Source organism: Falco rusticolus, chromosome 2 (assembly GCF_015220075.1).
Source record: "Falco rusticolus isolate bFalRus1 chromosome 2, bFalRus1.pri, whole genome shotgun sequence".
Taxonomy (NCBI): Eukaryota; Metazoa; Chordata; class Aves; order Falconiformes; family Falconidae; genus Falco; species Falco rusticolus.
In genome coordinates, this window is record NC_051188.1 from 119,405,687 (window position 1) to 119,420,462 (window position 14,776).

Consider the following 14,776-nt stretch of genomic DNA (forward strand, 5'->3'; position numbering starts at 1 on the left):
GCACTGTTTGTCATGAGTAGGCGTCTTCCAGCAGATGAGTTAGCTCAGGTTTAACAAATCATGGCAAAAGACGTTGGCTCTCAAAATATGGGAGGAGACTGTGTTTTTCACTACTCCTCCTCATTTCCAAATTATTAAATTGTCCTGGTAATGAAAAAAAGCATATATTATGTAGTAATAGTGTTTTTAATTCCATGATACAAAATACAGGAATATGTAAATAAACACTTCAAGTACATATCCAGGTATTCCCTTCATCTGTGCACTCTTAATTCATACATACCTGTCACTGCCTTCTTCATGGTACAGCTGGTTCGTGGGAATGCGTTAAAATCGTGCCCCACCACACAGGAGTCCTCAGCTGCTCGGTGGTTCGTACTGGAGCGGGGCAGGAGTGGTGGGCGGCAGCGTGCCCCCCGCCTGAAAGTGTGTTGCTGCCGCCCCGGGCAGCCTCTGCTCCCGCGCCCTCCGGCACACGTGTTTGCTTGGGTCAGCAAAGGGAAGATCAAATAAAGGACACACCTGATTGTGAAAAAAATGTTTACAGCTGTCAGCATAAGTGATGTAACTATATCCTCACACAGATTTTTGAGTCCAGATTGTACTGGTCTGTCTTGGTCAAAATTTATCCTAACAAGAAGTAACAAATGCATGAGTTACTCTTATTTGATTATAAATACAGAAACTTCAGGGAACTACTTGGAAATAGAAAATCCACTTCTGGTGTAGGTCTGTGTGGACCTTCCTAGATGTCTTGTTATGCAGTATCTCAGTTCCTGAGTCCACTCCCGCAGGACAGTAGCAATCAGGATAATATTCCTCCGTGAGTCACTTGTTAGGATTTGTGTCAAGTGTGCTTTTCAGATGTGCCTGTCGGGCAGAAAGGCGTTGGGAGCTAAACCTCTCCAACCGATAGCCTGGCTTAATACTTCCATCAGAAAAACCTTCATTAGAAACCGTAATGTCAAAAGCAGGCTTATTCTTGAATTCACAGCCACTAGGGGCAAACGGATACCAGTATATCCCAGTAATAAATACATCTGATTAAATAGCACACGTGTGGTCAGCTCCGCAGTACAGTACGGCTGCGAAGTCGGTGACAGCTGCTTCTCCCTCAGCAGCAGCCGTGCCAGCCAGATGCAGTCTGTGCTGCTACAAAGGCGTCTGTGTTCTTTTCCTTAATGACATCTTTATTGCTCAGGTCTGTTGCAGCAGGGCTCCTTTGTACGCCAAAGGTCTGTCTTCTGTCACTGCCAGTTCACTTGTACTGCTTTGTGTCTTGCCTGCTTTACTTTGTCACCGTGCTGCTCTCATTACTGCTTTATTTCCAGTGAAGAGAAGATACGCAGAAAACTCCAGTAGGTGACAAACAGAAAAATTTTAAATCTCCTTGTCCTTAGGGAGTCTGTCAGGAAGAGTAGGTGTTGTGTACATCTGTTGGTGCCCTGGTAGCCACATGAAATGCAACCATCTCGTTGGCCTAGCCGTCAGCAAACATCAAATGATGCAGTTGGAGAGGTTGGATGGGGGCTGACAGGAAAAATATGGGATTTTTTTATATGATGGGAATACGCTGGAACCCTGATACAGAATGCTGAAGAAAACCGGTGTGTTGCTGCAGAGTATTTTGCTTTGGTTTATTTTTAATATCAGTAAACAAGGACTCATAGTCCCAGCAAAGCATTTTCTCTTTGCTAAGCACCAAGTGGTGATATGGATTAGGCTTCCCTGTAGGGGGAGAAACTGATAGTGCTTGCAGCCATCCTACGCCCCCTCCCCCTCCCACGCCTTCAAGTTATTCTTTAACCTGTTGGTCATCATCAGTTCCCTTCGGAAATCTCTGGGGCCACAGCGCGTTGTGGGAGTGTTGTGGCTGTAGGCAGTAGTAGTGCAGGGGACTGAAAGATGATTTTTCTACTTTGAAACAAAGCGCTGATGTAAGCTTTAATGGAAGCCCTTTCACACCCTTGCTGCTTCTTTCCATTTCATTTTGGCAGTTATGATTTACCATCCATGGAATATGGTGGGTAGAGATAGCTAAATAACAGATACATGTGGAACCAGAAGTTAATCGCATAAATTAAATCTCTTGCTTCAGCAGGGTTAAAAAATATCACGTTTTAAGACTCTTGAACTTCTAAATGAATCTTAATATTTTTCTAGGTTTTTTGTTACTGCCTACTACATATTAGGCGTGTTTTTCAACCACTTGTTTCCGCAAATCTGAAAATCCATCCCCACTGGGTTTTAGATGTGAATATTCCCATGATTTCTGTCTCTGCTGGAGCTGGACTGTTGTTATGTTGCTGTAAGAGAAAAGTCTGACACAAATGGCACCAGTGGGCTGACGGAGGGATGAGCTTATCATTTTGATGATTCTTTAGAGCACAGCTGTGTTAGAGGAGGCTGCTGTATAGGAATAGTGTCAGGTTGCGCTCTGAGGAAGTTGCATTAATTATTTCCACAGCAATTAGAACATCTTAAATTCCAAACAAATGTTTCCTGTCCAGTCCTCTGCAGTATTTCTTATTTTTCTTATTCTTTGTTTTCAGCTCCTATTACATATAGAGTTGTTTCTTAGTTCTCCTGGAGCAATTCCCTGCTGACTGAGACATGTTGTGGAACACCATAAAATGTAGAGACTTACTGCAAGGCTTTTATTTTAAATAATCGTATCTGTTTGAAGGTGTGACCTGTGTATTAGTTGTTTCAAATAATTTGGGAAATAAATTAATTTTCTGTCTGCTGAAACCAAAGAATTGAATATATTCTATTACATGTCTCTTAGCTTTCAGGTGGAGGTATAACTAAACTTTGAAAATTAATGCCATTAAATGATACAGTGCTTATTGTTCTATTTAAAAGATAGATGCTTTCTGTTAAGGAAAATGAATTGGCGTTCAGTTCATAGTCATTTTATAATTGCAGTTGCTCAGGCATGCTTGTGAGATACTTATCTAGCTTAGTTACTCGTCTTTCCATAATATTCAGAGAGGCGAAGCACTTCAGTCATTCATGTGTTTATCCTCACGGACTTCCAGTCGAGGTCAGGGGTATTCACCAATTAAAGGAAACAAAGAAAATTTCAGGGCTGTGTTCAAGCCATTTAGTATGAACATCGTGTGACTCCTCCTTCATTGGAAGGAGAAACTGGGAAACTATTTGTAGCCGTGAAGAGCACAAACCTGGAATTGCTCAGCCTCTTGAAATTGAATGTGTAGTCCTGATGCTGAGCTTACACTTGTAGACAAAGTGGTAAGACCTTGGGTATCAACAGAAAAATCATTCTGGCCATGGCATTGCACGTCAGCCTTCTAGCTCTTCAGCAGCTCCTCCTCTCTCTCACGTTTTATTGCAAGGTTTATTGCAATATTTATTATTATTGCAAGTAATACTGTGGTAGCTCCTAGTTTTTGAAGCAAATCTGGTGGCAATCTCAATGATGTAGAACAGAATACTAAACTAAGCTGTAGTATACAGCACACTGAGTGAGGAGACTGTTTATTACATCCTTTTCCTGGATCTGCTTTTGAATTTCTGAAGTTTTCAGATGCTTTAATATAGACACCACATGTAAAGAAAGGTAATGTTTATTTGTTTACCTTGTTAAAGAACTTCCTAGTCTCACCCCTGTCATCGCTACGGGTCTGTACAGCATTGGTGGGAAAAAGCTGATGAAATGAGGGGAAAAGTTTTGATCAAAGTGATTTAGCATAAAGCTGAGTGCATTTTTTTGCGATCAGTTTGCCGTGCCTGCCTTAGGAAGCTGGCAGCCTGTTAGCCCCGTAAGAAGTTACGCGGCAGGAAGGCAGGGGTGCCTCGGCGCACGCGTGGCCTGAGGCTGATGCTCGGTGTGAATGTCTTCCAGCTACTTGTGCCTACTGTCAGGGAAAGCACGGAACAGCGTAAACAGCCAGGGTTATGTACAGTAAGTACAGTGAAACAATTACGGTGAGCTCACAGAAACAACTAATTTATGCAGGCAATTAAACTCTCATTGTTTAAAGTGAGCCAGGTGAGGTTCAGGGACTAGTTGCAAAAACAGGTGGAGCCTGGATTGAGGAGTGAGATCTTTGGTTCTAATGAATTTGAAAGGACAAGTCAAGAGAAAAAAATATCATAATTTGTCACTGGGGGGGGGAGGAGTGTGTGTATGTGTGACTAATTAGTTCCATATTTGCTAAAATGATAAACTGAATTGTCCTAAAGTGATTTGGGTAAATCAACACATAAATAAGGGAAGAATTAATTTCTTTGCCTGCTGACTTACTGATAATTGTGATTTGTAAGTTTTCAGGAGACAGGTACATTCTGTTTTCTATGGAAGTGTATGTTGAAAATGGGCTGTGTTTAACAGACAGTAGCATAGATGTCCAGCTTTTACAAGCAATTTACAGAATCTTACATGGAGTGCTCTCTAGTAATAAAGAGGTTATGCAGAGCAGCAGCACTGCAGTAGCATCTTTGTATGTTAGTGGTTGTTCCCTTTCATATGACAATGATTGCTTGTTTTCTTAAACAAATTACTGGAACATAGATTGTTCTTCTATTTTCATCACAAGTTGACATGGACCTTAGTTAGACTTAGACAGACTTGTAGATTTCTTTTTCAGTAACTGTAAGATGAGCACCTGTACTATTAATTAAAAGAGCAGCAGGGTGTCCGTTATGATAAATTACTGTTAGTAAGTACCTGAAAAATATCGAATGTTTTACTCGGGGAATGGAAGTTGTGTACCTGACCATCAGGTAAATAGCAATTGGGTTTTTTCTGTCTTGAAGTGCAATGAGAGGCAGAATTCACCAGTGACATCCCCAGGATCTTCCCCTCTTGCACAAAGAAGAAAACCACTCCCAGACCCCCTGCAGATCCCCCACCTCAGTCTTCCACCTGTACCTCCTCGTCTGGACCTTATTCAGAAGGGAGTAGCACGGTCACCATGTGCCAGCCCTACTGGGTCACCAAAGGTGAGTCTTACTGAACCATTATTCCTTTATAAACGAAGATTTAGAAATTGTATTGTTTTCAAGGTGAGCTTTGCATGTTTATTTTGGAAGTTGCACTTCTGAAATTTTCCATGCATGTTTTCTTTTTTTGGGAGTTTGCTCTGTCCAAAAGGTCTTTAATTCCTTGTAGCTTAGAAAAACTTTAGATTATATCCCCATTGGTTAAGTCCCTTATCTCCTTCAGCTGACTCTGGCGAGTGCCCGTCACACCTTACACAGTCAGATGTTTACGGCTACGTGTGCTGGTCAGATGGGACCTCTGTTTCTCTGTTGATTATACTATAATTGGTTAGGGTCAGAATTTTAAAGACATTGCTAATGGATGAGTTTTGTAGTAAACCCTGATTTTTGAAAATAAATAGAAATTAAAGTTTCCCAAAAATAGATTTCAAGGTTATTATCTTATTAAAATTACATGTTGTGCTCTGATGACAACTTATCCTCAATTTCCACAGCATCCTTACAAGAAAAATATGTGCAGATACACTGCTTTCAAAACCTTAAATAGCATATATTAGGAGTCCATTTTCAAGGAAAATAATACTGACTCTATAGCTAATAAATTGTATGCTGTGTTTTGTGAAACTAATGATACTCAAGATTTAATGATTTTCTTGGGAGTGGATAAGCATGAAGGAGAACAAATACTAAGTTTCCTCTCTATTGTGAGTTGATCATTTTGTTGTAAGTGCTGTATAGGGAGGGGGAATTAGATTTAAATTTTTCATTTTTAGATGATGAGTTCAAATTCAAGATCAAGACATGACTTGAAAGCTGTGTGCTCATAATAATGCAGTATGAAGAACCCTATCTATTTTTTCAGGTTTTTACTTCAAGCTTGAGAAGCAACCTCTTTTTAAGATTCTAGTGGTTTATAATTTAGAGGGGAAAATAGAAGTTTGAATGGTTTTTCACCACTTCTTATATTATACAAGGGAATTTATAACACATTGAGGAGATATCCTAATCATATGGCACATCCATTAGAAATTAATTCTACAATACCATATTTTTACAAAGTTTGTCTTTTAAAAATCAGAAAATCGGAAATTTCAATATTGCTTTAAATGTTTCAGTGATGTTATTTTGGAAATGCCTTTTTTTCCCTTGAAATTTCACTTTAAAAGATAATTGGGGGGATGAAAAGGAAACAAGGTGGGGGCAACAAAGAATAATTTCATACTTTGAAAGAACAAAAAGATGGCCGTTTAGTCCTTCTGAGACTACTGCTTCAGTCAAAAACTTCTCTTTTTCTGCAATGGAAAACTATAATTAACTATAAACTATAACGAAGAATTTGGAGGCAGCCATTATGTTCTTGCCTTGGCAGTGAGAATAACTTTTTCTTAACTAGCAACTGAATTAAACATTTATTGAATACACTGCATATATTGAATAATAACATATTAATATATTATTATATTGAATATTAATAGACCTGTAGGTAGAATAACTTTTATTTTCAGTCTGAGTAACGTGTTGAGGTGCTGCACGAAGAAGAATGGTGGGCTAACCTGTGGAGCGACAGCAAATGCTGTTGTTACTTTAAAACTTTTGCAACCTCAGTCTCTTCAAGTGGTAATATTACGCAGGCTTAGCAGAGTCCATGAAAACTACACCTTCCCAGGGAAATAATCTTCCCTGTATTACTTATAGTAGCTGGTGGTAAGAGAAAAACACTTTGTAAAGACCTGGCCTGAGTGTTATTTTGTAAAATTTTGTTAGTAATTCACTCCTAATGAAAATGTTTTGGGTTTATCAGTTTTGCTCTTAGAAGCTATACAGCTACTGACATATGGTTTATTGGTTTTGTTGTTTTTTTCCCCTAATAACTTGGGTTCCAGCTTTCTAATATTAGTACATGTAATTTTGGAAGACATTTCACCATTTGTGATATGGTTCAATACTGGGAAAGGATGTACTCTGGCAAAGGTCGTTTGCAGATGAGCTAATTGCAAACATAACTGCATCCTGGGTGTGTTACCTGAAACACACAACTGCGGTTCACACAAGCGGGGCACTCTAACCGTAAAGAGTTGCGTTATCCCTAGGTACACAATTAAAACAGCAGTAGTTATTTTCTTTTCCCAGTTGCTCCCTAGTCATTGCTTTTTTGTGCTCATTCGCTGTCGCTAAGTCATTTCCTTTTGCACGTGGGTTTTAGTTTGTTCGGGGTTATTCAGCTTCAGGCAGTCTGTTTTTTCCAAACACTCCTCAGAATTCATTTCAGCAGCTGAAGAAGTGATGCAAAGGATTCTGGAAAAAAATGATGGGTCAGATAAACCTGCCTCTGTCCGTTGTCTTTTCTCCCTTCCACTCCTTCCTTGGGTTACTCATGCAACAGCCGACCTGGGGGCGTGCTCTCGGCAGAGCGGGCAAGGCTAACATTTCGTCTGCTTGCTGGTGGTGTTGTGACACCTTGAAAATATCTCGGTTAGAAATGGTAAAGCCATACCTGACCACGAGAGAAATATGCACATCTATATGTAACTTTTTTTTTTTTTTTTTTTTAACCTGTGTTGCTTAGTCTTCTCCTTGTATGGTGAGGAAACAAGACAAACCTTTGCCAGCACCACCACCTCCCTTGCGTGATCCTCCACCGCCCCCACCGGAGCGACCCCCTCCAATTCCACCGGAGAACAGGATGAGCAGACACCTGCACCACCCGGAAAGCGTGCCTTCCAGAGACCAGCCCGTGCCCCTGGAAGGCTGGTGTCCCAGGGATGTGTTTGGGACAGGTCAGTTGGTAGGATGTCGAATAGGGAGCGATGCTTCTCCCAAACCAGGACTGACTGCGATTTCAAACATAAATGGAAGGCACAACCGCATCGGTTCTGATCCAGGATTTATGAGGAAACACAGACGGCACGAGCTGCCTGCGGAAGGTGCCAAGGTATGAAATGTGCTGAATGTGATGTGTGGGATCCTGGTCTGGGACCCCCCTGCAGCGCTGTCGTGCTGCGGGTAGCATGCTCTTTGTGCTGGTCAGTGCTTGTCTGCTGTTTCTGAGGCTGTTGTGTTGATCCTTGGTAATAAGCTGGTCCTAAATCAACAGTTTGTTAATACTGGGATTTTAAAAGAAACAGTACATGAGGGTCTAAGTTACAATTTTAACATGAAGTCTTCAAGAAATGGAGAGAAAATTCTAGCTGTGCTATAACCTTTTAGTAAATCATCCATACAGTCGGTGCATGATAATAATAAATCACTGCCGTAGTATAGGTACATAGTATCTCAGGTCCAATGTGGAAGCATCTTGTGCCAAAATTGTGTATGTGTTTCCTGATGGAAAAGCAGATGTTCCAGTTACCTCTGTCATAGGTGAGGTGGGGACTCGGTAACCTCTTCAATCTGTGATGCGTACAGTACATACAGATGATGTATACAAATGGACTTAAATTGTCAGATATATTGTGTGCATTAACATAACAAGCTAAATATTCTAAAGGTCAGTTGTGTGGTTCATCAGTAAAACATTATTTTCAAGAGAGCATTGAATTAGTCATGGTGTTCTGTGTAGTCTAATGGAAAAGATCTAGCCTGCCTTGACCCTTAAGAAAGAGGAAACAAATACATCTGAAGCCAAGTTACATGTGGAATTGCTTATTGCATCTTTACCACTGGCTAGATGTGTAGCATCCTTGAAAGTGCTGAGTGGCCCCAGTATTGCATTGTTTCATTTGTTATTACCAGCAACATTCTAAACCTTATGCAGGATAATTAGCATTGCAACTCCGTTTATCTTTTACAGTTGCTTACAGTGATGCACATTCCTTCAGCTGAATTTTTCTTTCTTTGTGCTTAAATCAGAGCTCCGTTGTATATTGTTACAACTTGTTCATAGCAGCTTTTGACTTCTCTTGGACAAATGTCTGGTGTAATGTCCGATAATCCATTTTCAGTGCTGAGGGCATTCTGCGTTGTCACTTGCAGCCTTCCCGCTGATTATCTAGCTTGGTTTGCTGGGGACATTGGCTTGTCACCCACAGAAGTATGTCCTCCCGCCCTTGTTGCAGTGTATAGTGTAGATGGCACTAACTATGGTGTTTCTTTTATCAGATGGTGGGGGAAGTGAAGGATCGTTGCTATATGTTAATTGAAGATATCTGGGGGGAGAGTGGAGAGGGAGTAGTTCCGGCGTTAGGTGGCTTCACACAACTTGCAAGTCTTATGGCTGGGAGGCTTAGGTTTGAAAGAGATCAGGTGGTGACAGCCTAAGAAAGAATTCCTAGTTCTGTTTCTGATCAGTTTTATAAAAACAGCTCAGTAATTTATTCATAGAGCAGGCTGTTAGCTCAAAGCTGCTCTTCTTTATTTTGCTTGAAGACTACATAGCTTGTGCTAGGGAAGGATGGATGCATGGTTAAGTCACGGTAGTTAGAAAGCGTAACTTTTTCTCTATTTGCTTTTCCCAAAGTCACAAGCTATTTAACCTTTCTATCTCCATTTTACATTTTTTTTCTTATATGGATGTTTTGGTTATTTTGAAAGTATGTTACTGAAATTCAATTAGTATCGGTAAAGAACATTGACATATATGATGAAAGGTGCTTTAAGTCCATGATGTTACATATCATTAGAATGTTCGTTTATCAGCGTTGAGGCAAACCCCCAAAATTTTGCTTACAGCAGGCTGTTGATCAAAACGCTACAGCTTTTCATCTGATTTTGAAAGGATACTGTGTATATATCTTCAATTTTACCTTCATATGGCATTCCAGTTGTGGTCTGGCACAGGATTGGAGGTGATGGAATAAATACTTGTCAAATCAGAATAACCACTCTGTGTAGAAGTGCCGTTGTAGACTGAGGGAGTTACACATGTGTTGAACCAAATGCTGCTTTGAACTGTCATCTTCAGGTTATGGATCTAAGCCGTTTGGTTAAACGGAGCAGCTGACAACTCGGAATTATTGTTTCGGGCTGTATGCGCATTCATGAATGAAGCATTTAATGAGTTTTCGTCCCTGATTCATATATCAATTATATTATAATCTTTTTGCTATTGGTAAAAACCAAGAATCAGGCAGACAATCCTGTTACCCACAGGGTAGGGGGTGCATTCTGGCAGGCACTATATCACGGAGTTGTAACAACCATCAGTGTGTTTAGCACGCTGTGCCTGCTGGTTTCCCAGAGTACTTCATCCCTCTCACTTTGATCAGTTTGCTGTCTTGAAATCTTAATTCCCCGCCCCCCGCCAGCAGTTCACCTGTAGCTGAGTAGTCCATCTAGTAAGTGTGAAGTGGGGCTTCCTCGCTGGCTGAAGCGTTAAGCTAACGTGTTCTCCAGCTCCCAGGTGGGGGTGGGCTGAAACAGGTATGAGGGAGTCACTTCACGTCACACCTCTGCGGGGTGAGCTCCTAGGACAGCCTTTGCCCGTGGCCTTCTCTAGGTCTGTTTGGTAACATCCTTGATGATAAACAGGAGGCAATAACCACTGTAACACTTGTGTGATTTTTAGGTCTTTTCAAACGGTCATCTGATAAATGAAGAATATGATGTCCCTCCACGGCTTTCACCCCCTCTTCCAGCTGCCTGCATCATCCCTAGTATAAAGTAAGTTAAGTTCATCTATAAAGGAAATGTGTTAATGAATGTTAAATAATAGCACTGATTCTTTGGTGCTAAAAGAGGAAAACCAAAAAAAAAATAAATTAATTACTATGACTAGGTGATGCATTTTCCATGAACTTTAATGTGGTGTTACAAAGGAAATGTAAATTGTATTGATTGAGTGGGAGCAGTTCTAATGTTAACTGAACATACTACATTTTTATAGGAAGAGAGAATGAATTGTGGGAGATCTTACTCCAGACATTTGGCAGTGGGAGCAGATGCTGTCTGGTTTTGCTTCTACTACTGCAGGAGAAGCGTGGTCAGAGCTATTTGTCGCAGGAGATGAGAGATTCCAGGGAAAGCGCTAGGGGTAGAGAGTGTGATCTGTGTGTGTCCTGCCCCTCATCTAGCCATGCTTTCTGCTCGTGGGGATTTATCCAGGGCTCACACCAGTATCTTGTCTCTGTTGTAGCTAAAACCCAACCAAAGAAAAATGCTTTATATAATTTCAAGTGGGGTTAACCTCCCTGAGTTCCAGAATATGATTTGGGAAATTTTGTCGTTTCCAGTTGCAGACTACTCTTGGTCTTCCAGTAACACGACTGTTGATTAGGTACCAAGATATTACTGTGCATGACAAGTGTCTTTGGACTCTGAATCACACAAGATATTCTACAGAACAAGAGATACTTAAACTAGAAAGCCTGGAAGTGCTATGATGTAGTTTTGTCAATTTTTCATGGCTTTGTAAGGAAATCGAAGTATATCTCAACATTTGTTGTTATCCTACAGCTTCTTTCTAATGCGCTACTTGTGATTCTTGCTGTTAAATAAAATAATTGGGCTGTCACTACGTACTAATACTAAGAATTTTCTCTTTAGTCTGGAATTTTGCTGTATCTTCAGCACTCATTCCATTGTTGTTCACTTAGCAGTAACATAAAAGACAAATACATTTTAGCATTTCGTTAATATGCTGGGTTTTCTCTTCCTGAGCGCTAGAATAAAGGTGCGGTGAAGCGGTGGCTTTTCATTCAGAAGCATGTTTCCAAGGGGGACAGCTGCCAGGTTGAAGTTCTCCATGTTTAGTTGCTTTTCAGAAGCGAATTTCAGAACGTAATCCAGACATTTCTGTAAGTGCCTGTTGGGATGTAACCTGAGTGAGTCAGGGTATCACAGGAGCACCCTTTGGCTACCTCGTGTCATCCATGCCCTTATCAGCTGAGCTCCTCGGGTTGACCACCCCTTCTGTGATACGGTGCGAACCCTGGGGTGTCCACGCTCTCAGTCAGAAGGATAAAGCAACGGCTCTGCTAGACAAACAAAATACTTTGATATTCCAAAGCCAGTTGAGCTCCGAAGAGGGGAAGATTCTTACTTTTACTTTGTGTAGCGCTGAAAAAAACAAAACATTCTTTTCATGAATACCCCATTTTTTACTCAGACCTTTGCAAATGGAGCCTAGAATCAAAAGTACAGCACATACATACTCCATACACTGTTCACTGGAGAGTCCAGTAGCGATGTGGACAGGCATGAAATCCATGTCCCACCAGTGCAAAGCTAGGGTGGTCTTCAGCTTGGGCAGAAGAATCACCTTCGTTACCTGAAGCCTTCTGAACTGAGAACAGACATATTCCAGCCAAGAGAAAATCTTCATTTGCTAAAACCAGACTTCTGAGGAAGAAAATAACTCTCATTTCCAGTTTGGTTTTGTACTTAACACCTTTTAAAAAATATACAGCATGTTTTAAGTTTTGATTTTTAAAATGTAATGAGTATCAATATGTAACATAGGGATCAGAAATTAAAATTATCTGATTAACAACTACTAAAATGTCACATGGAATGGCTGTTAACAACATACAATAATTAATTTTTAGTTTTTCCTCAGAACACGAATGTGTAAATTTAAAATTTTTACTTTTTAAAATTTTTTAAAAATCAAATTAGGCTTTTGTTACCCCTAGAAAATACCCCATAATCTGTACTATCATGTGGCAATATGTGGGTGGAAAAATGGAGGGGGTGGGGGGAGAATTTTCAAAAATAGCAAGTTTAATAAGTTTAATGTTTCCACCAACCGTAACAATTGCTTTCCAAAAGGTAACCTAAATAATATTTAGCATGATTTAATTTGAAATGTCAGCAAGAATATTTTTACAGTGTATTTTTCCTCTTGTTAAATTGACTACGCTAAGCCTGAGAAATATGTGCAGCCGTACTCCGTCCAAGCTACTCTGGCTTTCCACAGCTGTGCTACTGCAATCAGTCTGGAGCAGGCTTCTCGTTTTTTCCTACTCTCCGATCTCTGCGGAGTTGTGGCTTCAGAGCCAGTTTGCTCCATACAGCTCCGAGGCATTTTATTCTTTCAAGTTACTGTCGTGAGTTTGTAATTCCAAGGGTTGGACTGAAGGATACACTGAGCGTGTATGAAATCAGTCTGAATCATGAGGCAGCGCAATGAGCCGCCGCTGGAGCTTCAGTTCTAAAATGTCCCCGATTGCCATGTTTGATCAGTTTTACTGAATGCATTACAATTATAACCTTTCTTTTTTTTTTTTTTCTTTCCTAAATTACAGTAATAGAAAAGCACTACTGTCGGTCCTTTTCTGGAAATGGTGCTGATTTGTTTTCATTTTACTAAAAATTGTTATTATTAATTGTACTTCAATAAGGAAATGTTGGGCTCTTGTTCGCCAAGATTGTTATTTTCCACTCAGCCACTACATTGCCGGCCCTACATGTGAAAACAGTTAGTCTTTTATTGGACTGCTCTTAATTATGTCCGTTTATTTTTAGCCGTTTTGATCAAGTTGCTATTTTATTCTTGAAAAAAATAAGTAAAACTTTTGTGCCAAAGATACAGACACCTTCTTCCCTAAAACTTGGTGATTTTCAAATTGTTTTATTCCTGTGAGTAGATGCTACATCAATAAAAAATTGACCCCTGTGTCTTGAAAGTGCTTTATGCCCCAGTGATATTTTCTGGGAGAGTGTCTGGGGTTTCGAGTATGTAATGAGACATCCAGTTCCGACTGCCTCTTGTAGTGTATGAATATATTGGGCAAATCTAGTTGCTTTGAGGTAGTTGGGGGAAAAGTGGAACTGAAAGGTATTTATCCTCGTGCTCTCCCTTCTGCCTTGCCAACAGGCTCTGGAGGTGTGATCACGGTTCCAGTAAAGACGACCGCGGCTTGGGAATCCCGGCTGCCTGGACGCGAGGCTTTGGCGTGGCACGGTGGTGCTGGAGGGGCACTGCGGGGGCGCGGGTTCCCCGCAGCCGGGGGGTGATGCGCTGGAGGGCACGGGTCCCTAGCTCATAGCCTGATGGGCCAGTGGATCTGGATGCATCGGGGGTTCTGTGCTAATTGTCATTGCTAATTCTCAGGCTTACTCTGTGGCAAACAGAAAACTGTGTCCTCCTCTGAGAACGAGCGAGAGCTGCTTTGTGTACATCTTGTGTTGCTTGAGGGCCACAAGCAGCTGACAAGCGCTGCGTTGATCCTGTGGTCCATATCACTTAACACTTCGCTGAAACAGTTTAAGGCATTGCAAGATTAAAGCTTTTGTCCGCACTGTCAGGTGGTACTCTGCGCAGGACAGAAGGGTTGACAGCAGGGAGCTGCCGCCTGTACTGTACACATGATGGGGCAGCAGGTCACCTGGCTGTGGTCTGGTCCCATGGATTTCAACAGTCTGTAGCGATCGGGATGTAGTAAGGGCACGCTTGGAGCCTACCTTGTATTTTGGTTTAATCTGAAAGGTGCTCACGTGGTGCGCTCCTGAGTGCAAACCGAAGCGTGGTAAGCGGGGGAGGTCGGAGGGTTCATTTCAGAAGCACGGTCCTGATCCAAACCAAAATACCTGGGACTGCAAGTTCATTGTGTCCGAGTCCTGTCAGTCAGTTCACCAGTACATGATGGAAAGGGAATCTTGCCCTGAAATACTTCTGAATGTGTGAGATGCTCGTTTCCCTGGAGCTCTGTTTACAACTAAGCTGGACATGAGGTGGCCGGGCACAAATGAATTCTCACACCTTCTCCTGTTTTGCCTTCGGCCCTTGGTGCTCAGTGGGATAAGAGAGATCGACATCTAGCCTTCTGTTCAGCAACCAGAAACACAAAGAAAGTCTTTGCCTACCAGAATGTAATTTGGATTTTCAACTTTAAAATATTTCCACTTAAGTAAGAAGAGGAACTAGAGAATA

At 41.2% G+C, this 14,776-nt stretch overlaps 1 protein-coding gene across 3 annotated transcripts in view; it reads left to right on the forward strand.

The window, feature by feature from the left end:
- CBLB (Cbl proto-oncogene B) overlaps positions 1 to 14,776 on the forward strand; it is a 130,340-nt gene that overhangs the window by 97,597 nt on the left and 17,967 nt on the right. For all 3 annotated transcript variants that reach the window (XM_037378251.1, XM_037378253.1, XM_037378252.1), the window contains exons 11-13: positions 4,783 to 4,968; positions 7,535 to 7,900; positions 10,472 to 10,566. In XM_037378251.1, coding sequence (XP_037234148.1) covers positions 4,783 to 4,968; positions 7,535 to 7,900; positions 10,472 to 10,566 — 647 coding nt within the window. The remainder of the gene's footprint in view (positions 1 to 4,782; positions 4,969 to 7,534; positions 7,901 to 10,471; positions 10,567 to 14,776) is intronic.